The sequence below is a fragment of the Alnus glutinosa genome, chromosome 4 (assembly GCF_958979055.1).
Source record: "Alnus glutinosa chromosome 4, dhAlnGlut1.1, whole genome shotgun sequence".
NCBI classification, from domain to species: Eukaryota; Viridiplantae; Streptophyta; class Magnoliopsida; order Fagales; family Betulaceae; genus Alnus; species Alnus glutinosa.
In genome coordinates, this window is record NC_084889.1 from 26,041,063 (window position 1) to 26,066,787 (window position 25,725).

The window sequence follows — 25,725 nt, forward strand, 5'->3', positions numbered from 1 at the left end:
ATTCAAAGTTTATGTATTAACAATAATAGTCATTGATTTTGGAGCTAGGCCCTCCTGTGAAGTGCTTTTGGCTTTGGACCGATATTGGCTATCAATTCCAAAAACTTTAAGACAAAATATTGGCTACTTTGAAGGATTCAGGCATTCTTCAACTATAATTTACTGAGAGAATTTCATCGTTAAACCACTTATATATGCATAATTGTTAGGTTTTTAGTGTTGACAAATTCAGTGTCAATACTTATTTGATTGTAAGTTTAGTCTACTAGGTAAGTTGGTGAATAAGTTTATCCAAGACATGATGATGGAATTGAATTCGAGTGGGCTGAATCAAACTCAAATAGAAAGACCTATAAGATGGGGTTAAGTTAAATCAATCAAGGAATAGAAAATCTATATGATATGGTTAAGTCTAATCAATCAAGGGAATAAGCAAATCGGAATTTCATTAAGTGGAGTTAAAATCAAATTTGTCAATTCCAGATTGAGCAAGTCTCAGTGTTTTTATGATAACATTCGGCTCCAGTATCGGATTGAGGTGAAATCAACGGCATTGCAAAACTAACTCAAAAGGACACAAATCAATTTGAAATAAGATTTTCTTATTTCGGAAGTTTACTATACTAAAATCGCTCCGCACTATATGACCAAAAATCTAGGCGAATTTTATTGAAATCCTATCCCTACTCGAACTAGGTTTTCTTCAAAAGTCTATTTAAAATAAATTCCAAGCAATAATTTATGAAGGATTCTACGGTAGAATTCAGTATGTTAAGAGAGGGTTTTAGACATGGAGTGTTAATGTTAAATCCCTCTTTGAGTTTGGGTTGTTGTTTTACTATCAACCTTGAACAATTGAAACCAACTAGAGTTCCGGTTAAAGATATCAAGAAAGAAGAATTCTCCGAAGATTCTAAGAAAGAAGCATACAAGTGAGCTACTTGGAGTATGACAATTGCAAAGGTTTTGTGAGTATGAAAATCTTGTAATTCGCTATTCTTCGTAATTGAATTGATTTTCTATGTTTGGCTACCCCGAATTGGTTTTTCTCTTTAACTTCAACGAGTTTTCATTTCATCACTAAATATCTGTGTTAATTGCTTTATTGCTTTTCATATTTTGGTTTTTTTTTTTTGTGGTTGATTATTTTTTTAATTTCGCATTATATTGGCATATAACTACCCGACCCCCTTCTAGGTGTTATTTGGAGTTTGATTTATATTTTCAAAAACATCACCCAATAATCCTAATACAAATCAATGACTAATGAACTTAACACTACCCCTAAAATATTACAATGAAATTACCCAAACCCTTCCCCTTACAACTAAAATTATGATCATGACAATTTTTCTCTTAAACATTAGGCGGGTTTTCTACTACACCCATTCTTGACTAGAGTAGAAATTGCACAACTCATGCACCATCCAACAGAGTGGGTGAATTATGTAAATCACAATAACAATCATGATGCGATCAAATAATAAAAATAACGAGGAAAAAGATATGGGCTACTTCGAGAGAGCCTTGATCTCCTAAACAACTAATAAGGTCTATGTTTGATTATAATTCAGCATGTTTATTCATTGAGTAGGATTACACTTAAATATATGACGGCTAGGTCATAAGACTTAACCATTAGGTTTAGCCGTCATAACACATTGCAGGAAAATAAATTAAGAATGGAAAATATATTCCTTATTTAGCTAAGACACTTAGGGAAAGAAAATATGGAGAAGTATTCTACTCCTTATTCGGCTATAAGCTTCTAATTATGCTAGTGGTGGCTAGGGTAAATGCGGCTAGGGTTAGAGGTTGCTGCTGCAGTGCCACATCAGCCCTAGCTTGTTGTCCGTATCATCCCTCCCCCCTAACAACTTCCTTGTCCCTGAGGAAGAGTTCCAGCTTTGCACAATTCAGCCCTTGCCCTTCCAACCTTGGCTTCATCTCTTCTTCCTTCTTCTTCACATTTTGCTCCAGCATCTCCTTGTCAAGAACATCGCAAAGAACAACCTTTTGAAAATCCTCAAAAGCTGGAAAACTATAAGGCCAGCTTTGGACTTCATTCATCATCTGTATTCTAGCATCCTCCCATAGCCAAAACGGATCATCTCCGATAGGTGCATAATTATGATAGATAAATACTGGGCCAAAAACCTTCTTCCATGGCTCACTAGCTCTGAATTTTGGCACCAGGTCTTGTCCTGTAACGCCCCGCCTTTTACAAAAAGACGTAAGTGAAATTTTTTGAATTTTTCCACGTAACGTTACTAACTCATCAGAGTTATAAATTAGCAGCGGAATATAATATTTTTCAACTGACTTGAAATTAAATAACATATCAGAGCTTCTAACTAAAATACCTATAGACATCCATTAGAAAATACTTAGAACAAATACATGGAAACATGTGTCAATAGTGATACAAGAGATTACATGGAAACTATTAGCAATCTTGTCAACATAAAATGTAATAAACACAGAAAACTATAAACAAAATACAATCTATGCGTCCTTAGCTTTAAGACCTCTTGAGCTCTAATCTTTGTCTATAAACCTGCACCAATATACATATATATATAAACAAGAACACAAAATACTAAAGTGAGTCCACTGTTTCCCCTAATAATATGAGTGCTGATTTATTTAAGTAAATGCAACACCATGAAATAATATAAAGTAATGACAGTTTTATATGCACAGTTTTATTATAAAATAAATCACGAGCTTCTTGCATTCAATCTTATAGAGACGTAACTCTAATAAATAGATTCAAGGAGACGTCACTCCAGTATATAAAATCTAAGAGACGTAACTCTTGTCTAGCGTGTTATAGGAAACATTACTCCCGTTTAACGAATGATAGGAGACGTCACTCCCGTTTACGAGTTCTAAGGAAACATCACTCCTCTAACAATTTATCTAAGGAGACGTCACTCTAATAATTATTATCTTTTTGGCACAGGTAGACGTCACTCCCTGGTCCGTAGGCAGACGTCACTCCCTACTCTGTTCTTTATTAATGTTTTTGGCTCAGGCAGACGTCACTCCCTGATCCGTTGGCAGACGTCACTCCCAACTTTGCTATAATTAAATTTATTAATTAAATAACAAAATATGCAAATTTTACATGCGCAACCAATTAAATAAAGCAGAAATCATAACATTATGGAAATTCAGCATCACCCTCAGTGAGTAAGAAATACTCACAGTTCTCTGCTACAAAGAGAAGTCCACAGGAATAATGACTGCATAGTTGTATACATTTGATAATATATTAGTATAAAAGACTAAGAACCTATTTTAACATTTTATCACTTTCGACTTCTAAATCACTTACCCCAATTTCTAATGTCGCTTAGATATTATAACGGCATAAAAAGGTTAATTATATTACCACATATTTTATGCGGACATTATTACGGCTTTTATTAATTAACGACTAAAATACCCTTTAATTAAAACAGCATTCTAAAAGCTTATCTATTTTTGTACCAAATCGACATAGTAACTCGATTAATATAATTAATGGGTTTTATATTTTAAAAGTACACAAGCGGTACAATATAAATAATTCTTATTTTAATCTTATAAATTTTGGGTGGAATAACTGCATTAGTGTTACTAATGCTAAAAATACTTCAAAAATATTTGGGCGGCGTAACAGCGCTTTTGTAAAATATTACTTTTTATTCGGATATTACAATGACGTATTTTATAAATCATTTGCGCCACATAAAAAGCCCTGTTTAAAAACACAACATTAAAATGTTAATATTTATTAAAACTCATAAAATCATAAATTTTAAAACAAAACTTTTTATGCCACTAAATATCCTTTTTCTTTATTTATCTTTTCTTTTCTCTTTCTACCTTTCTTCTTTTTCTTTGTCCTTTTCTATATACTGCTTTTTGTTCCTTTTCTTGCAATCACCGAACACACACTCTTCCTTTCATCTTTTCTTTTTCTATCATTTTTCTTTTCATTTTCTATAAGTGTTTACTTGTCTTCTCTTGTTTTCTTTCCCCTTTTTCTTTCTTTCTTTTCACGAGCTTCCTTCTTCTTCCTATTTCTTTACTTTTCTTTTCTTCACCGAAACGCACACAGTGTTAGAGGAGTCATCAGTTCCACCTCAGCATGCTCCAACTCATCATCTGCAGAACAAGGAACCACCCTGACTTCATGGAAGTCAGCAGCTCACTCCCCTGACTTCAAGGAAGTCAGCCGCCCACTTGACAGCCGCTCTAAGACCTCAATTCCAGGAGATATGCAAGCTAGTTTATTATAGTTCCAATGTATAGCTTCAGACATATATTTTTCCTGTAATTTAGCATTGATGTTTCCTTGTACAAACTCTTATAAATACAGAACTGAGTGTCCAAAACTCAGTAAGCAAGTTCAACCAAAATCTTCAAACTTGTCTTAAACTTTTCATGGTATCAAAGCCTCTCGGTTCACACCAACACAACCAAATGACAGAATCCAACAGCTCCAATCCCTCCACCTTCACCTTGCGCAACATCACTCACCTTGCTCCCACAAAACTTGATGACCTCAATTATCTAGCATGGGAATTCCAGTTCCAGCCTATCCTAAGAACCTATGGCTTGATGGGCATTGTTGATGGCTCGGAGCCATGCCCACCAAAGTTCCTACCCCTTGCTGCAGGCAGTTCTGCAGATAAGGAATCTCCATCTCTCAATCCTGAATATACCATTTGGGAGAGAAAAGACCAGTTTATACTTAGCTGGTTCATTGCTACCTTAACTGAAAAGGTAGTTCCTACCATCTATGGTATGACCACTTCAAAACAAGTGTGGAGTGCATTGGTGAATCGGTATGCAAATCCATCTCGATCCTGCATCAACCAATTGCGGCGCCAACTGCAAATGCTGCGCCAAGGCACCAAAGGCTGTGCTGAGTTTGTGCGCACTACCAAAATATTGGCAGATCAACTGGCCATCATTGGAAAACCAGTTGGGGATGATGATCTCATCTCTTATATTGGGGAGGATTAAAACCACAATATAACTCATTTGTGACTTCTTTCTCTTTTGCCAACAAGGATGACTCAATGAACTTAGAGACCTTCCTTTCTCAACTGTTGAGCTATGAGCAACTCCTCGAGCATCAGAACCAAGATGCCACTGCAGAGGCATCCAGCTATGCTTTACTTTCACAAAAGCCAAGCCACCCTTCTGTCAAGCCAAAGTTCGGCTATCAACCACCGAAGTATGGCTATCAACCACAACGCAGGCCACAAAATTTCTCAAAGCCTCCGTATGCCAAGAGGCCATTTCGTCCTCCAGGGACTCAAACTCCAGGTAATAATGCAACTCCCTCAAGTAACTCCAACACTAATCGGGTTATCTGTCAAATCTGTGGTAGGAATAATCATCAAGCACTCAACTGCTTCCACCGCATGGATTTTTCATTTCAAGGGAAATACCCTCCAAGTGAACTGGCTGCCATGGTTTCACAGTCCACTGTACTCCATGAAGAAGATGAATGGCTAGCTGACAGTGGGGCAAATAATCACATAACAGCTGATTTAAGTAACTAGACACTGCAGCAACCATACCAAGGGACTTAGACCGTGGCTGTTGGAAATGGTAATGGTCTCCAAATCCAAAACACAGGTTCTTCTTCCTTCCAACCTCCTAACTCAAATTCCATTGTTCATCTAAACAATATTCTGCATTGCCCTGAAGTTTATGCAAATCTGTTATCCATTAACAAATTTTGTAAAGACAACAATTGTCACTTTAAACTCACTGCTACTTATTTCCTTGTGAAGGACAACCAAACCGGGGAGATCCTCCTGCAGGGACTCAGTAAAGATGGGCTTTATCCTATGCAGCTAAAGAAGTTTTCCAAAAATAAAGCTAGGAGATATGTTGTTCTGACTGGAATCAAAACCACCGCATAAGTTTGGCATAGTCGTCTAGGACATCCCAACCATCAAGTCCTTCAATTTATGCTTAAACATCAACAGATTCCTGTGCTCAAATCCAAGTCCAGTCAACTTTTGTGTACTCCATGTCAACTAGCTAAAAGTAGGAAGCTTCCCTTTTGTGATTCTAGCCGTGTAACATCAGCCCCTTTAGAGTTGATCCATAGTGATATTTGGACCTCTCCTGTTTTATCTACTAATGGATACAAGTTTTATATCATATTTGTGGATGATTTCTCACGTTACACTTGGCTGGTTCCTTTAAAACATAAATCTGATGCTCTAGAACAGTTTGTCAAATTCAAATGCTTAATTGAAAATCTCTTTTTTCAAAGGATCAAACAATTTCAAACTGATGGAGGAGGTGAATACACCTCCAATGCCTTCTCCAAATTTCTGGCAGACAATGGCATTTTCCATAGAACTACTTGCCCTCATACCTCACAGCAAAATGGAATTGCCGAAAGAAAACATAGGCACATCATTGAAACCGGTTTAAGCCTTCTAGCTCAATCCCATTTACCACTTAAGTTTTGGGTTGATGCTTGTCACACTGCTGTCTACCTTATCAATAGGATGTCCACCAACACTCTGCAGCACTCTAGCCCTTTTCTCAAGCTTTTCAATAAGGAACCTGCTCTTTCACACTTAAGAGTGTTCGGTTGTAGCTGCTATCCTTTATTAAAACCTTATACTAAGCACAAACTTGAATTCCGAAGCAAAAAATGCATCTTCCTTGGATATAGTTCAAACCAAAAGGGGTACAGATGCTTGGATCCTGTTTCCAACCGAATATATGTCTCCAGGCATGTTATTTTTGATGAACAGACTATTCCAGCACAAGATAAAGCCTATCTAACTGCCCCTGCAGAAGACTCTCTTCATCCACCAGGTACAATTCTACTTCCCATTGATTTCTATTCCATCAATGTTGCTCATGACAGCAACTCTCACTCCACAGTTGCTGATACATTGCCTAATCCATCTACACCCTCTAATCTACCATCTGCCACTCATACACAACAAAACACCCCTTCCTTTTTAGTTCCAGCAACATAAACCATTTCCCCTGCCACTTTCCCTGATAATGCAGAAAATTCTGCAACAGAAGAGTCACTAACTCTTGAACCTGTCCACCTTTCTTCAGCAGAAGAGTCACCAAGCACCGAACCAGATCCTCTACCTTTCTCTCTTGAAGAACCTTTTTCCCCCACTCATCACATCACCACTCGGTCTCAAACAGGACACTCAAAACCCAAAGACTTTTCAGACTTTCATCTCTATCATTCAACATATTCTACTAAACATCCATGGAAGGCAATGATTACCACATCACTTCCTGAACCAGCTATCTTTTCCAAGGCCACTTCTGATCCCAACTGGTGTGCTGCCATGTCAAGGAATTTTCTGCTCTACTAGAGAATCAGACATGGTCTCTCTGTCCAAGGCCAATTGATAGGCATGTAATCCGCAATAAATGGGTCTACAAACTCAAGCAAAAATCAGATGGTACCATTGATAGGTACAAAGCAAGATTGGTAGCCAAAGGTTTTGAGCAACGCAATGGCATTGACTATGCAGAAACCTTCAGCCCTGTTATTAAACCAGCCATAATTAGGCTGCTACTCTCTCTTGCTCTTCAACTTGATTGGCCTCTTAAGCAGCTGGATGTATCCAATGCTTTTCTCCATGGCTCTCTCACAGAGGAAGTGTTTATGGAACAGCCACCTGGCTTTGTTGATCCACGGTTCCCTAACCATGTTTGCAAGCTTCACAAAGCACTTTATGGTCTAAAACAAGCACCACGAGCCTGGTTTCACAAGTTGACTCAAGCTCTATTGGCTCTCGGGTTCACAGGCTCCTTGGTCGACACTTCATTGTTCATGCTTCATCAACATCCTGTCCACATTTTTGTGCTTGTTTATGTAGACGATATCATTGTTATAGGAACTCATTTATCCAAAATTAATGCTCTAATTCTGGCCTTGCAGCAGGAATTCAAATTGAAAGATCTTGGCCAGCTCACATATTTTCTTGGAATTCATGTTCATCGTGACTCTCAAACCATTCACCTCAACCAGGCCAAGTATATTGCTGCCTTGCTTGGGCGTGTTAACATGCTAGGTGCAAAACCATATTCTGCACCCTGCACTTCTGGCAAGAAACTCACTCGTTTTGATGGTGATCCCTTGAGTGATCCCTCTCTCTATAGGCATATTGTTGGAGCTTTGCAATATTGTACCCTCACTAGGCCAAACATTTCTTACTCTGTAAATCAGCTCTGTTAGTTTCTTCATTGCCCAACTACTGCTCATTTTACTGCTGCCAAAAGGGTCCTTCGCTACCTCAAAGGAACCCTTGACTCTGGTCTCTTGTTCACTCGTGGCCCTCTACATCTTTATGCTTATTGTGACTCGGATTGGGCCGAAGACCCTCTTGACAGACGGTCTACTAGTGGCTTTGTATTTTTCTTGGTCAATGTTTGATTTCTTGGCAATCCAAGAAGCAACCTGTGGTCTCTCTGTCAAGTACAGAAGCTGAGTATCGATCAATGGCATATGTAACTGCTGAATTGTACTAGCTCAGAATGTTGTTCAAGGAACTCCAGCTACCTCTGACCACACCTCCTCGTCTTTACTGTGATAATCTAGGTGCTCTTGCATTAGCTTCCAATCCCATTTTTCATGCTCGCACCAAGCATATTGAGGTAGATTACCACTTCATTCGGGAGAAGATTCTTCACAAAGATTTGGTTGCTCACTACATCTCCACCGTAGATCAGTGTGCAGACATCTTCACCAAGGGCTTAACATCTTCCTGTTTCCTCTTCCTCCGAGACAAGCTCATGGTCACTTCCCTCCCCATAAGCTTGAGAGGGGCTGTTAGAGGAGTCATCACTTCCACCTCAGCATGCTCTAACTCATCATCTGCAGAACAAGGAACCACCCTGACTTCATGGAAGTCAGCCGCTCACTCCCCTGACTTCAAGGAAGTCAGCCGCCCACTTGACAGCCGCTCTAAGACCTCAATTCCAGGAGATATGCAAGCTAGTTTATTATAGTTCCAATGTACCTATTATAGTTCCAATGTATAGCTTCAGACATATTTTTCCTGTAATTCAGCATTGATGTTTTCTTGTACAAACTCTTATAAATACAGAACTGAGTGTCCAAAACTCAGTAAGCAAGTTCAACCAAAATCTTCAAACTTGTCTTAAACTTTTCACACAGCAGGTACCCGGGCCGAGAGAGACAGAGAGAGAAGAGAAGAGAAACTAGAATCCAAAAGAGAGGATTCTTACCTGCAGTTGCTGTTCCAAGATGGAGAAGAAGAAGAGATCTGCTGCTGGTCGAGTGGGGAGAAATAGAGAGCTCTTTTTGCTCTGTTTTTTCGGTGCAAACAAGGACAGTTTCTGGTGTTATTCTCTGTTGGGTTTGTGGGGAAATGAGAGATGATTCAAGGCTTCATTCTTGGTTTCTATGTACTGGAAGCTTAGAGGAAACAAGAGAAATCTATAGCAAAGTTTCTGCACTCTAAAGAAAAGGAAACAGGGAGTTGCACGTAAAAGAACGTGCTGGAATTGGTTTCTTGATGAAAGCTGATTCACCCATGCTCTCCTTATATAGAGGGCTTGAAGGGACGAGATTCACCCAGCACAAACTATCCTCCACGGCTGGATGATCAACAGGTGGTTTAGAGAAATGATTACCAAGATAAAATCTCTTATTTGTGAATGAAGGGGGATGCATTTTCCTTGGACGATTGGGATGGCTTAAATGGTTGAGATTTCTTTGAATTCATCTCATCTAATGGTTGGAAACTACAACTTGGGCAGCAAGTAGAAGAACTCAAGGATGAGTCATCAGACTTTGAAAATATCTGCTTATCAACATCTAACAGGAAATAGTTTCTGACTTTAGGAAACTAAGTTTTCCAACTAAGTGTTTAAACCGATATTTATCGATGTGCATGGGCTGGGCGCTGATCGTGTGGACTGAGTCTATCATTCCATATGAGCTGGGTTTTATGGGCTGGGTCCATTTTAACTAAAATGGGCCCACAAACTTATTAATGTTAAATTTTCGTCCAAAATAAAGCTAGTATTTTTCGTGGGTGTTTCCTTACCCTTAACGAAATCTAAAAATTATGAAATTTGAAGGGTAGCTAGAAGACTTTGAGACAAGCGTTTTGAACTTTGAATCAACCAAAACGGAGTTTGTTTGACCCTGTTTCCATCATTCCAAAGTTTAAGGTCCGATTGAGTTTTTATCAAATTAAAAATATAAATGTTTATAAATGAATATTTATTTTCATAAATATTCATTTTCACATTTATTCTTTAACATTATTATTAAGTCATAAATCATATTTTATGATATTTTATTCAATATCATCAAACGCGCTGCCTATATGATCCGAGGTCTCCAAAACCATTGCCCACATATAGGTAATTGCCATGCACAAGACAACAGTAGTCATGGCTAATGTAACTGACCATATAAAGAAGTTGCTTGTAAGAGGAAATCCACAAGTAACAAAAAGTACGACGCACTGAGAAGCAAAGAGAGGTGGAATTGAACGATATGAAGAATAGGTAAGCACCTGGATAGAAATAAGATAAAACTGTTGTGCCGGCTTCATGTGTATTATTATGCACACAATTGAAGTTATCCCTTGAACTGGATGTATTTTTTTACCAAATGTACGCCACCTGGTTGGGTGATCCTAGCTTGGAAAATCATAGTTGCAATGGCCACTAACATCAATATGCCACATGTTTGCTTGATCCCGTCTTCCCTAGTGCTAATTTACATTTTTTATGCTAGACGTACCAATATACCTATGAGCTCGAGTTTGAATAAAACAGAACATATGTGTATAGTTACTAGGGTTGGCAATTCAGGTTCACGGGTCGGGTTCGTGTCAACCCAACTGACCCGATTACATAAACGGGTCTGACACGACCCCGACCCGACAAACACGACTAATAAGCGTGTCACCCATTTACCCGACACGACCCGACTCGACACGGCATTAATTTCACTGTTTTCACATGTTTCAACCTTCAATTTTAGTTTTTACCTTCAATTTTTTTTTTTTAATCGGGTTATAATCGTGTTGGCGGGTCAACCCGCGTAATCGGGTTATAATCGTGTTGGTGGGTCAACCGGCGGGTTGACCCGCCAAACACGATTATAATCGGGTCAACCCGATTATGACCCGAACCCGATTATAACAAACACAAACCCGATTTTTTCGTGTCGTGTTCGTGCCGGGTTCGCGGGTCGTGTCAAAAATTGCCAACCCTAATAGTTACGGATATAGTGCATATGATGTTTCATTAAGCGTTGTGCTTAAATGTGCTTAGATACTTGTGTTTTCCAAAGGTTTGGAAATACTCGTATCTTTATATAGTTGGGTTAGGATGTCACTCATTTTCTGCTTAAGCGTATCCGTATGCTTGTATTTCCTGAAGGTTTGGGAAGCTTGTATACGAATATCACTAAACCACTTGATATATGTATGATGTGAGTATAAAGTAGTATAGTTTTTCTTGATAACAAGCACATGTGTTTACTATATTAGCTATGAAACATTTTAAAAGAAAGATTCTCACTAATAATAGCTATTATAGTAAACACTAGGTAGGAAAAAAAGAAAAAAAAAAGTTGGCTCATTGTGAAAACTTAATGAGTTTTACACTACAGAATTTGTGGACTAATATTTCCACCTATGCGAACATGACAACCACTATGACTGTGTAGATGCTAATGTTGTGTTGTAGGTACCGTTGAAGTCGATGAGGACCTAGTGGCTTTATATTTGGAGTACTAAGACTGAAGCATTTCGTGACAGTTGTATTTGTTGGATTTGTGGATAGTCCATCTTTTGTACAAACATTGTGTATATAGCACGGGTCATATGTGACACTTTCGTAGAACCATTCTTTTGTTATATATGTAATTAATGTGTTGATAAGCTTTAATTACATAGATAGTCAAATGACTCTGATGTCGTAATTACTCTTTTTAGATAAAGAATTTAGTTTCCACTACAATGTGTTTACCTTTAATATATTATGCATATGTTATGAGATGTATTAGGTTGATGTTGACTTATGACTAAGAGCACTAGCAGCAGTTACCCAACCATTTTTTTAAATTTAGGGAACAAAACTATTTTTTATTTTCCTATAAAAAAACATTTTACAATAAATTTCCTTAATTTTTTCGGTATCAATTAAATACTCCCTTTTACTTTTATTTTATTCTTTTTTCTCTATCCCACTTTTATTTTTTTATTCTTTTTTATTTTTTATTTTTTTTTTCCTTTTTATCTTGATTCTAGAAGCATCATCGTCCTGGGTCTTCACCTCAGCACGTCTCCATCTCCGACGGTGACCTCACCGCCAAGCTCGTCCCCAAGACTCCCTCATGTCTCCGCTCTGCCTCTCTCCAATTATTCACCACCAAATTCCCGAATCCTCTCCTTTCCCACCAAACCTTCATATCCCCCAAACCCCGTAGTGTCTTGTTCTTCAAACCTATCTCTTTTCAAAGGCTCCCCACCACCCTATCATCACCATCATCAGCAGCATCAGGCTCTGTGCCTCTGCAACTCATAGAAGAGCTCCCTCTGATCTGCTTCTTCAACAAAATTCGGAGCTCTTTACGAAATTTGAAAGCAAATCGATCATACATAAAACACATCAATGCTACTTTGCACACAATAGAACACATAGCCTTCCCTAAAATTTATCCCTCAAAAGTCAGGTGAGCTTTTTCTTCTCTCTTATTTCAACCGTATTTTGATCCAGTCATGCAATTTCTTCTTCTGTATTTCAATGTAAAATCTATTTCTTGAATGCAGCAGTTCTCTTTGACATTACAGAAGGGAGATAATAATAATAATAATAATAAAAGCAGTCCTCGCGGAAACCAAGAGGAGAGAGGAGAGAAACTTTTTTTATATTAAAATATTGGATTGAGAATAAACAGTAGACATTTATATATGGGGAATTACTGTAACTTTTCAACCCCCTTATCTAAATATAAGACATCTGTTGTGGGAGGTTTTTTTTTTTTTTTTTTTTTTTTTTTTTTTTTTTTTGTTTTTCATGAAATTTTTCCTAAATATAAGGAAGGGAACCAATATAAGAAGACTGCTGGTTAGTGCTAAAAGAGCACTAGCATCAGTCTCCCAACCATTTTCCCTATATTTAAGGAACAAAACTATTTTTTATTTCTCTATAAATAAAAAAAAAAAAAACCCATAATAGATTTCCTTAATTTTCTCTATATCAATTAAATACTCTTTTTTACTCTTATTTTATTATTTTTTTTCTCTTTCCTAATTTTATTTTTTTATCCATTTCTTTTCTTCTCTCACTCGTCTTCTCTCTCTTGCTCTCATCTTCTCCGGCTAATCCTGGATTGTCCTACTTTTGCAGTACATAGCAGTGACTCAAAAAAAAAAGAAATGGATACCGTGGGTCGGGGCCTCTTCGGAATTAGCTCTAGGCTTTTTCTTTTGTGTTCTAAAAGAAATTATAATTTGGGCATTTGGATGGGAGAGTTAGGGTTTTATTTGAGAGGGATGGGAGCTGAAAGATTGGATTTGTTGTCCTAAAATTTAGGAGCGACAGAGTAAAGAGATGTATGTTGTTTTGTTGTCAATTAGCTAATTATGCTATAAATTTTGGGGTCTATGCTTGTTGAGAAGCATTTTGCGTGTGCGAGAGAGAGAGAGAGAGAGAGAGAGAGAGAGAGAGAGAGAGAGAGAGAGAGAGAGAGAGAGAGAGAGAAAGGGAAAGCGAAAAGATGATTTCAGCCAGTACCCAGCCTCGTAGCAGAAGGCTGGTAGTGGCAAAAAAGCGAGCACGCAGCGGCGGCATGGATGGGAGTCGGTGTGGCGAAGAAGCAAGAGAGCAGGGCGGTTTGACTTGTCGAGGGAAGAGAAGGAGAAGAAATGGACCAGAGAGAGGAGAGATGAGACTTTTTTTATATTAAAATAAGGATTGGGTGTCTACTACATAGGGAGTTACTGTAAATTTTTTATTAAGATATCTAAATATAAGGCATTTGTTGTGGTAGGTTTTTTGGTGTTTTTTATGAAATTTTTCTTAAATATAAAGAAGGGAATCAATATAAAAAGACTGCTGCCAGTGCTCTAATGATCATTGATGTTGGAGTGAGGAAAGAGGCCATAAGGGAATTCAGTGGGCATTACTTCCCCACCTTTGATAAGAGTCGGGGCGAATAGAAGCGCACAACGTACTGGTTTGTGGATATGGAGAAGTGGGCTGAAGGTTAGGGCCTGTATCAGAGGACGAAGTTACCTCAAAGTAGGGTATCAGAGGCTAAAGTTAGCTGGACGTATGCAAGAAATAAGGTTGTAATTTGGCGATTTGATCATACCGTTTCAGCTTTTACTAACAAATTACGAGGATCACATGAACAAACCAATCATGGAAGACAGATATTGTATAATTTATATATATACAATGACTTATATGAGATTTGACTAAATGTGGAGACTTGAAGGAAATTCAACTCGACCTCCATTCAGTGTGTCTAAAGATAAATGCAAAAACCACCTATGATTTGAATTCGTTACCGGCAGTTGAACACTCTCCCTCTACTCCTATAGTTTCCGAGCCTCCCACATTCATACTTGGGATGGATGTGTCACATGACTCTCCGGGACAGTCTGACATACCATCAATTGCGGTAGTGGTCATGAGCTCAAGGCAGTGGCCATTGATTTCTAAATATAGGGCATCTGTTCGGACACAGTCTCCAAAGGTTGAAACGATAGATTCGTTATTTAAGCGTGTGTCTGAAACTAAAGAAGAAGGCACTTATTAATTAGGGAGCTTTTGATTAACTTCTATAAGAGTTCAGGGAATAGGAAACCTAATCAGGTCATTATATTTAGGGATGGAGTCAGCAAGTCACAATTCAACCAAGTTTTGAACATTGAACCGTATCAAATGATAGAGGTATGCAAATTTCTATCTTTGTGCTAATGCTGGAATGATTGGGACCACAAGACCAACACATTACCATGTTCTATTTGACGAGGTTGACTTTTCTGCAGATGATCTGTAGGAACTTGTGCATTCATTGTCTTATGCGTACTAGACAAGCACAATTTAAGTTTATGTATATAGTATTAATTAAAAGTTGTTTTATTTTTTAAAGTATATATTTTATGTGTAGTACTCAAATGTAAACCCTAACCCTACGTATACTATATATAGCACTAAACTAGGGTTAGGGTTAGGGTTCAATAATTAATAGTATATATACATTATTATATAGTATTAATTGGAAGTTGTTTTCTTTTTTAATGTAAATATTTTATATGTATAGTACACAAATGTAAACCCTAACCCTAAGTATATATACTATATATAGCACTAAACTAGAGTTATGGTTTAATACATAGAATAAACCAAAATATGTACATAGTATTAATTAAAAGTTGTATTTATTTTTTAAAGTAATTATTTTATATGTATAATATACATCATTTGTGAACCAACTTCTGGTAAAAAAAAAAAAATTGGGAAGTCCAGCATTTTTTATATTTTTAATATGTCAAATATATTATCTAAATAATTATACATCAATAAATAAATATATTATATATTTAATATATTAGTGAGATGCCACATGCAACACCTAGCCAAATAGCCACGTGTTGGATTATGGAACAGCGTTGGTTTGCCATGTGGCTTTTTCTCCATGTCACTAAAAATATGTATTTTTCATTTTCTTAAAAAATTTATACATTTCGCGACATTTTGAAATGGCCATGTCACCACCTAGCGACGTGGGGATATAACACGTTGCCATGTGGCCACACCATATCCCCAAATCACGGAATGCACACGTGGTACAATCAGTGGTGGAGCCAATACTTTAGTTCAGGGGGGTCAATAATTTTTTTAAGAAAAATTATAAATGAAAAAAAACTAAAATTGAACAAAAATTGATTAAAATATTAAAAGAATATAAGTAACGAAATAAATAAATACTTCTACAAAATTTAATTATAGTTTAAAACATATAAATGTAATATATAATTTATTGTGCCACTCTTCAATTTAGTCTTTATCATTAGAATGATAATCAGATTTTTTTTTTTTTTTTTTCTTAAGCAATGACCTACCGGCAAATATGTTAAATTTATCTTGACATGAGTTCATTTAAAATTTGATTAGAGGTCAATGAAATCACTATTACTCTCCACAATCTTAGCCAACTACAATTATAATTTTTTTATATAATTAACATATGTAACAAAAACTATTATGACTACAATAAGTGGTTTGTTCTTTTTTATAAGTTAAAAGCTAAGTGGCTTGGAATCGTTGGTCCCTTAAATAGATCAACATGTTATATATATATATATATATATATTTTAAGTTGGTTTGGTGACTTTCAAACCAAATCAAGTCTCACGCCACAGGCCCACAACTTAATGCAAAGAAGAAGAAAAAAGATAGTCTGACGCTAGTGACTCGTTGAAAAACAAAGGCCCACAACGCGTTAAAAAACAAAGGGATAAATGATGGGAGTTAAACGATCGTGGTTAACTAATTGTCTAACAACAAAACTTTTTGAGAGAGAGAGGCTTTGAGTTTTCTAGAGAGAGAGAGAGTTCTTAGAAAAGGTTGCTGCTTGTGGGGGGAGGCTTCACGCCTCCCTCCCCCTGGTTTTGGACTACAAACTAGTCCTTCTGGGCTAAGTTGGTTCTTTTGTTCCTCAAAGCCATTAGGGCTTTGAAATTTTTTGGTTCTCCTGGGCTAGATCCGGTGAAGGTTGTTTGTGTTTTCTTTTCTTGTTCTTTCCTTTAGCAGGAAGGCAACATGAAACGTCCTCTGGGAGTCGTTTTTTCCGGTCGTGTCTTTGGTGAACTTTGGCTGTTTTTCTCTCTGTTCTTATGCATTGTTTAAGTCAGATCTGGGATTTTTCGCCGGTCCTTTCTCGACACGCGCCCCGTCGTCATCTTTACCATCATTTTTTGGTCTAACCGCTGCTCTCCAGGGCCTCGTTGGAGTCCATGTTCTGGGCGCGTGGCTAGCACGTGCCAGGGAGTTTACCTCCTTGATCGGCTCGTGAGGGACACGTCCCTTTTTCCAGGTCTTGGTGGCTAGCATTTCGATGCCCATGGTGGTCGTCTGCGGCGAGGAGATCTTTGGAGTTGGCGCGTGTCACCCACGCACTGTCCCCGATGGCTTTCGGACTCCCTGTTTGCCGACTTTGTGTTGGGTTTTTTGTTTGTTTATTTGTTGGTTTTCTTTCTTTTCACCGTCTACCTTTGCGATGCTTAATGGTGCGTTTGGGTATTGAATATTTCGAATATGAATAATATACTGAATCTGTTTGCAAATTTCGAGGTAATGAAAATATGTTTGGATATTGAATAAAATTCAAATTCTTTTTGAATATGTGTTTGGGTGTTGAATTTTTTAGATTGGAAAAAAAAAAAGAAAGTTTTTTAATGATAGAAAGTAATTGGAAATGATTGGATTGTATGAAAAGTTGTGTATAATGATTGGTGTTATAAAAATAAGTGTTAAATTTTTTAGATTGAAAAAAATTATTTTTTAATAATAAGAAATGATTGGATTGTATAAAAAATTGTGCATAATAATTGCTATGGTGAAAATTAATCTTGGGAAAAATACAATTTTAGCCCTATAAACTGTCAATACTTCGACTCTGGTCCCCCAAACTACCAAAACCTTTGAAAAAGGGCCTCATTTGACGAAATATTCTCATATTATCCCTGCCTTTTCAATTAAAAAAACTAAAACTAATAATAAAAAAAACTAAAAATTAAAAATTAAAAAATTAAAAATTAAAAACTAAAAACTAAAAAAACTAAATTTTTATTTTTATTTTTATTTTTGAAAAAAAAAAAAAAAAAAAAAGAGGTTTGGGTTAATAGAAAAAATGAGAGAAGGGTACGGTTTGGGTTAATAGCAAAAATCTGGGTTAATAAAAAAAGAGGGCTGCTACACTCGCACCCAAAAGCTTACACCCATCTTTTACACCCGGACGTGGAATGCCACATCTGTATTTTTTTTATTTATTTTTTGGTTTTCTTCTTAGGCACACAAGGAAGATCGGTGCCCCCGAACCGCCCACCCAAACCACCCGGCACCACCACCCCGGAACACGAACTGCCCACCTGAACCACCCGGCACCACCACCCCCGAACACGCAGGCACCGCCACCTCCAAGACAGTCACCACCGAGTGTCCATTGCCGAAGGCCATGGACGGGTTGCGATTGAGCTCGGGAAAGATCCGGCTGGAACCCACGCACACTGGCGTGGGTTTGAGAGATCTAGACAGAAACCCAGATCTGGCCGGAAAACCATGCCGTCTAGATCCCAAACTGCCCAGATCCGTCCATGCGTCCGAATCCAAACCGAGATTCAACCATAAAACCACCTACATCCGGCCGAGCGTCCCGACCCATCATCCAGATCTCGCCGGCCTTCCAAATCCCGTCGTCCCGAGCTTCTTCGCCGGCTGGAGGGAACTAGAGAGAGAGAGAGTTTTGTTTTTAAAAAAGAAGAAAACAAAAGAAGAAGAAGAAAAAAGGCGAAAGTTATAGCTAATACACTCAACTGACGGACGAGATTCATTTTATTTACATCTTGATTTAGTCAACGGTCCAAAGATACCTCATACTAATGGTGGAAGTTATAGCTAATACACCCCAAGTGTTGCATGACAGTGTGTTTGAGAAGCAGGTCCCACCATGTCATCATTTCACCTCAAAATTCAAACTATATTCAAGCAACATTCGGGTTTTATTCGGGTTGGTTCCGGGTTTTTGAAAAAAGAAAACCCAACTCGAATGTTGGATAACATTCGAACCAAACAGACCATTTGAATTATTTGTTGGCATAAGAGCTAGATCTGCCCTCTATTATTTGTTGGTTGTGTTTAAATGTAAAGAGTGATTCATTGTTGTCCATGTAATGTTTATGTATTATTTGTGTTACTGGTCAAGTTAGATTTTTCTGGCTTTGGGTGTTAGAGGTCTTGTACCTCTTTTCTTTGTAATTTGCCCTCGCCTTGGGGTTTTCTTCAGAAATATATGATAGCACATGCTATCTGTTCAAAAAAAATATATATATATTAAACGATGCGTTTTAAAGAAATAATAAAGGTCATCTTTTTTCCTCATCTAGCCTAAAAGCTTGAAAACTGAAACTGTGCAGAAAAAAATCAAGACTTCGCTGCTTCAGTCGTTTGCCAATGAGTGGGTGGCAGAATGGATGAAGGTAATGTCAATTGCCCCTGATGAATGGCTAAGGGCGAACAACTAGTATATTTAGAAGATTTTCTACAAGGGTAAGGAAAATTTTTGGGAGTTAAAGGGGGGTATTTGACCCCTCTCTACCTCCCTCCCTCTGCCCCTAGGTACAATGACCACGTCACTAAATTACTTAGTGACGTGGCCTTATAATATACGTGGTCAAGTCGCCAAGTGGCTACAGTAATGGATATTGTAGCCATGTGGGGAAATGCTTGTTATTTTTAGTGCAAGTTAAATCATCATTTGTTATAAAAGTTTAAGCTGATAGAAAGAGATGAATTTAATCATTTAATTTATATTCTAAAACTCCCCCTCATATGTGGGCTCTGTTAAATTGAATTTTTATTTGATTATAACCAATTACTTGCAATCAAATCGTACAATATCAGATATTCTCATATCATATTTAACCACAATTATATGGAGAATATATTCTCTAACAGGTTCAAACTCTCTTTTAATAGGTGAGTTCCAACATATGAAATATTTAATTAAAATAAGGTGAATTGATAAAAAGTCGAACTTCTCAACTCTAACCTTTTAATTTCGTGTTAGATTCTTGTCGAATTTGCATATTGTGTAAAAAAATTATGTTTTGACAAGGGAAAAAAATGTATAATTTAACAATAACTCACATGTTTTTTTTTTTTTTTTGGTTCAGTAGATATGTAATTGTGGATAGAAAGTGTTAGTTAGCCTTAGCCCTCTCAGCATGGTCAGCAGGAGGGGACAATTTTCCTTGACTTGGCTGGGGACTAGTGGGGTTCATGTGCTGGAATGCTACCAATTATGCTTCCTAGCTAACAAAATATATCCATGATTTTATTTAACAATTTATTTTTATTAATCCTTTACATCTTACGATTATGTAAGGTAGAAATTTAAGCCACCAATATTCCATGTCCAAGTGGAAATTAGGAGGTATTTGAAACATTTGGAGAGTTTTTTAAAAAGTAAATTGTTAAATTGGATTTTATGCCTAGTGTATTTTCAATGACTTTGTGTGAAAAAAGTTTAAGTCTAATCGGTCAATGTCAATGTGAAATCAGAACTCCCATAACACTAAACTCCATGCATTGAATTCAACTACCAAAGTGTAAGCAGTAGGCAAGTTGTTGTCAAATTGGAAATTCATGCACTAATCTTTAATGCATTATTCTTAAGATATTTTTTGAGAATGATTTATTTGTAATTTTAGAGAATTACATTGGTTTCCATTTGTTTTTCTTTTTCTTTTTACATATATTCTTTCATATAAAAAATAAATAAATAAAAAATAAAAAATAAAAAAATCCCCTTTACTTACCTACTCATTTCAAGTGTCATGAATTTTGTAATATTGCCACTAAATTATTAAAAATTGCAACGTGGGTGTTTGATTTTTCACCCCCATTCAATCCTCTAATTCCGTTAGAATATTTCCTCATTTCCTAATAAAATTACGGCATGTGGGTTAGGCTGCCTTTAGTTTTCAACCCCATTCGATCCTCTCTCTCTCTCTCTCTCTCTCTCTCTCTCTCTCTATATATATATATATATATATATATATAAAGTGTTCAAAATAAAACTAAATTTTAGTGGCATTTGTAACTAGAACGAATTAAATGAGACTAAACGAGATGATTACCCCACTCTTGTAATGCCCTGAATAAAAAAACTAACGATTTTACAAATTGAAAATTTAGAAAATTTTGTAATCCATCACCTGATAACTTTACACAAAAGTACCCGTTTGAGTCCCCTCGAAAGTTAAAGTTAAATAAATAAATTTTTATTTGGGCATATTAAAGTTATGCTGTGATTTCTTTTAACAGGATATACAACCGGATCATTTACTTTGAATGTGAGACAAGAAGAAAATCTCACTAGTCAAATTGCGTGCCTTGTTTGGTGAGTTGATAAGAGGATGTTAAATCACCACTTATTTCAAAAGTTTAAGCTGATAAGATGTGGTAAGTTTTTGGGGCAAATGATGATTTAACATAGTATCAGACCAGAAGTCTGGAGTTCGAATCATGTCTCATTCATTTACCTCTCATTTCAATTAAATATTATACATATTGGGCCTCAACTATTAAAAGGGAGTTTGAACCCACATGTGAGTGAGAGTATTAAAATATTGATTAAATAATTAAATTTACCTATTCCTATCAACTTATGCTTTTGGGATAAGTGGTAATTTAACAAGCTTTTAGGATAAATGACAATTTAACATGGTATCAAAGCAAATGTACTGAGTTCAACCCTTATGTCTTTCATTTACCTCTAATTTCAATTAAATATTTTACGTGTTTGGCTTCACCTATTAAAAGGTTAGAGAGTTTGAGCTCATATGCGAGGGGGAATGTTAAAGTATTCATTAAATAATTAAATTTACCCCATCCTATAAATTTATGATTTTGGGATAAGTAAACAAGTTAGACTACTGTTCATTATCTAAAGACGACTTGACTTAATTAATTGTGTTATTGATAGACAAATTAACGTAGATATATGGATATTTTTGAATGAAGATGATTGAACGTTCACTTCCCAAGTCATGAATTCAAGTCAATGTGAAAATTAGGACCCCCAACATTTGGATCCCATATTGTCAGATGTCATTATTTTAAATTAATTTTACGAAATATAAGGATTCAAAGTTCTTTGAAGAGAAGAAAACGTGTTGTTAGCCCTCTTTATCTTTTTGAAAATCTAGTGTACGTGATCAGGACTTGTTTTTCCTGGTGGGTGAGAAGATAAATAAGAACGAGAAAGTAGCAATTAAGCCACATGCATGATGCATCCATCAATGCCTCTTGCTTCTTCTTGACAAGAGACTCTGGAGAGGAAGTGGTCCAGGGCTTGTGGTTGAGTGAGTTTAAATGACATTTATAGTGAGTTGAGTGAATTTGATATTTTCCATTTCTGAGTGGAATGTAGAAAGCTAAGACTATTTTAGGTCCAGATTTTATTTTGTTCAAGCTAAGACTATATAGGAGAAATGATGCTAGGGATGTTCAACCGTCTCCCGTCCGTCACTTTTTATTTTGTTCAATTTAGTGTTTTTAATTTAAAAAATAATGAAAGAATGATAAAATAGTGTACTTTTTATTATTATTAAAAAAACACTTTTTTATTAAAAAATGATTGACAGGGGACAGTTGAACGTCCCTGTCTATCATTTCTCTATATATAGAATGGTGTTAAAATTTAATTTTGAAGTCTTTATTTTAAAAAAATTTGTAGGAAACACATAGAACCCCTTCTCCCAAAGCTTCGAAATAGTTTCGTCTCAGATCTTGTGATAACATATAAAATATTGAGATTTGTTACTTCTCCAACTCTTGTTCAAATCTCATTCAATATTTTTTTAAATCAATTATTGAATCTGATTTCTTACATGTGGATCCTACGTATCAATGATTGGTTTTTAAAAAAATTTGTAAGAGTTAAATAGTAGTTGAACACGAGTTGGAAAAATAGTATTTGTCTAAATTATTAGAACAATAAAATATAAATTTTGAATGCTTCAACATGATTTGGAAGTGAAACCGTCTGCAAACTTGTGTCTATATACCATGAGGCCTTTCCCGTCAATGTGCGAACAAACAAGCTGGTTTAGCTTGAAAAATGAAACAATATTTGCGTGGGGTTTACTGAAAGCCTTGCTGTGGGCGGGGTTTACTTGTATTTCTTCAAATTCATGGGCACACACTACAAAAATCGCATGAAATAGCCACGTGCAGTTTGACACGTGTACAGTGTCGTACACGTGTCAAACATTTAGACACGTGTACTTTGACACGCGTATTACGCGTGTCAAATGTGCATGTTACAAACTGCACAGTTTGACACGTGTATCGGAATACACGTGTCAAATTTGACACGCGTATTCCAATACGCGTGTCAAATTTTTTTGACACGTGTATCGGAATACACGTGTCAAATTTGACACGCGTATTCCAATACGCGTGTCAAACTGTTTTGACACGTGTATCGGAATACGCGTGTCAAATTTGACACGTGTATTCCAATACACGTGTCAAAAAATTTTGACACGCGTATTGGAATACGCGTGTCAAATTTGACACGTGTATTCCGATACACGTGTCAAAATGTTTTTAATTAAAAAAAAAACTAAATTCAGTTAAATTAAAAATACAATTAAAAAATTAAATAAAAATTTTAATTAAATAAAAAACTGAATTTAGTTTTTTTTTAAAAAAAAATAAATTTTTTATTGTTTTATAAAATTTATTTGGGTTAATTAAATTTTTTTTTGAATTTTTCAAATTTTGTAATTTTCGACCACAAATAACGCAGCATTTATTTTACCCAAAACCAACACGAAATCATACTACACAAACAAATAATTAATAACATATTCGTTAACAAGCAAATATTTACGAACAAAAAATAATTACACAAAATATCTACAAATCTGAAAGGCGTCTCTGCGAATCACGAGGTACCGTCCCAGGCGTGTTCTCGCCCACCGGCGATTGCTGCGCAATGAATGGTGTAGCGGGCGAAGGTGTAGCGACAGTGGAGTGCTGGCTCAGCTGTCGTCCAACAGGCGACAACGTACCAACCGTTGTCGAATTACCTGCAAATAATATAGACAATTAAAGTATATAATATTACTTGCAAAATTAAAGGGGTAATGAAAACAAATTGAAATTAATTTTGTCCTATACACAATATAAACCATACCTGCAGATGCACTACCAACGGACGACGTACTACCTACGTGTGCAGGAGAAGACTGATTACCAACACATGGTGCTGGTACTGCCATGGAGGACATGAAGACCTCCATCTCTCGCAAGCGCTGCTCTATGCCGTCGAACTGTTGCACGCGCTGCTCCAAACGGTCATTCCTCGCTCGCTCAGCATGTAGCTCCACTTGCATCTCTTCCATCTTCCGAGACTGTTCGGCCCAATCCCGAGACGTCCCTTGAGATGGTCCCCCCTGTGACCGAGGCCTATATGAAAAACATGTCCCTCAAACAGGTGTGACGTTCGGGCCAACCTGCCGAACCCTCCCTGCATACTCAGGCCTCCCAATCGCCTGTTCGTAAGCGTCGTTCGGTGCCCAACGCACCGTGTCTGCGGAGACGCTTTGCGTGGCGGCTGGATCACTGGCTAAACTCTGCGTCATCCTCTCCTGTACGTCGTCAACATGAAAAAGTCATATATTGAATAATGACATATCACACATAATTTAAAAATATTAGTAAACTAAATCAGTAGCATACGCATAAGACCCGTGTACGGTCGTTCAGGAAAGTGCCGTCCTTCTTTGTGTGGGTCTTCACGAACGACGCGGCGCGAGTGGGGGGCGTGCCAGATGTACATGCCTGTCGTCATGCAGTTGACATATATAACAAACAGATAGCGATAAAAATAGTTTAAAGAAAAAGAAAAAGAAAAACAATTACCAACAAATATTAAAAACATAAACATATATATTTAATTACCTCCTCGTGATTAAATCTGGCATAACTTTTAGATCCCGCACAATGGGGTAGGTCATTCCGCTCCCGCAACCTCTTCATCCGTTCAGAGGTTGCCTACGCATTGAACATGAAAATAAACATGTAACAATTGACACACTTAAATTAAAACTAAAATTAAATGAACTGTTATTAAAAAATAGTTGACAATTTTTTGGCCTACATACGATTTTATGCTCTCTGCACCAATCTCTCAGCAGGAATTCTACATCTTCTGCATCATACTGCTCAAAAAATTTCTCCGGCATTCTCGCACGGAAACTCTCGGGCGTGTCACCGTCTCCAATTCCTAGTTGGGTTTTGAACCTCGACTTCCACGAGCGGTGCTTACGTCCAATATCATTCCACGCCTCCTGTTGTGCCCTGCGCATGTCAACTGATACAGGTAGATAGAACTCCTCCTGCACATTTCAATCAAAGCATTATAGGTTTAAAAACTTCAACCTAAACATTAAGCTCAAGTTTAATTCAAATAAATAATTAAATTATATTCATAAACATACCATCAGTGCGTTCCACATTGCCTGCTTAATCTGCCTATTTACCCTCGCCCATTCGTCCCGCATGTGTATGTAGGACCCACTCCTGATCATCTTGCCCACTTCCCGCCGAAAACGATTGCAGGCTCGTCCTACAGGTTGTATAGCAGCATTGTACTGCAATACAACCTTCTTCCCCCTCGGGAGCACCCAGTTTCTCGCTGGGTCGTCAATCACCTCATAATAAATGGTCCCGTCTGGGTTGTACCCTAATGAAAAAATATATTCAACATTAATTTAATTGGTTAACACTAAATAACACACACACACATATATAAACAAAATGTAATCAAATAGTTATTTTTTTCCAAACCAAAAAAAATATTTTGGTAACATAATATGAGTTTTAAGGATGTCTACATATGTACTTACCCATCAACCGAATCTG

At 36.9% G+C, this 25,725-nt stretch overlaps 1 protein-coding gene across 1 annotated transcript; it reads right to left on the minus strand.

Annotated features, from left to right (window-relative positions):
• Positions 1 to 23,592: 23,592 nt before the first annotated feature.
• LOC133867504 (uncharacterized) lies at positions 23,593 to 24,228 on the minus strand. Its single transcript, XM_062304305.1, has 2 exons — positions 23,996 to 24,228; positions 23,593 to 23,888 (listed from the first exon to the last, which is right to left on the minus strand). The coding sequence occupies exons 1-2, from the start codon at positions 24,201 to 24,203 to the stop codon at positions 23,716 to 23,718; spliced, it is 381 nt and encodes a 126-aa protein (XP_062160289.1). The 5' UTR covers positions 24,204 to 24,228; the 3' UTR covers positions 23,593 to 23,715.
• Between the last annotated feature and the right edge of the window lie 1,497 nt (positions 24,229 to 25,725).

Bases quoted from the DNA above. Each gene is read 5' to 3' on its own strand.
- LOC133867504 (XM_062304305.1), bottom strand. From the start codon at position 24,203: ATGGAAGAGATGCAAGTGGAGCTACATGCTGAGCGAGCGAGGAATGAC. The intron at 23,889-23,995 runs GTATGGTTTATA...TATTATTTGCAG, and splicing joins CGTTGGTAGTGCATCTGCAG to GTAATTCGACAACGGTTGGT.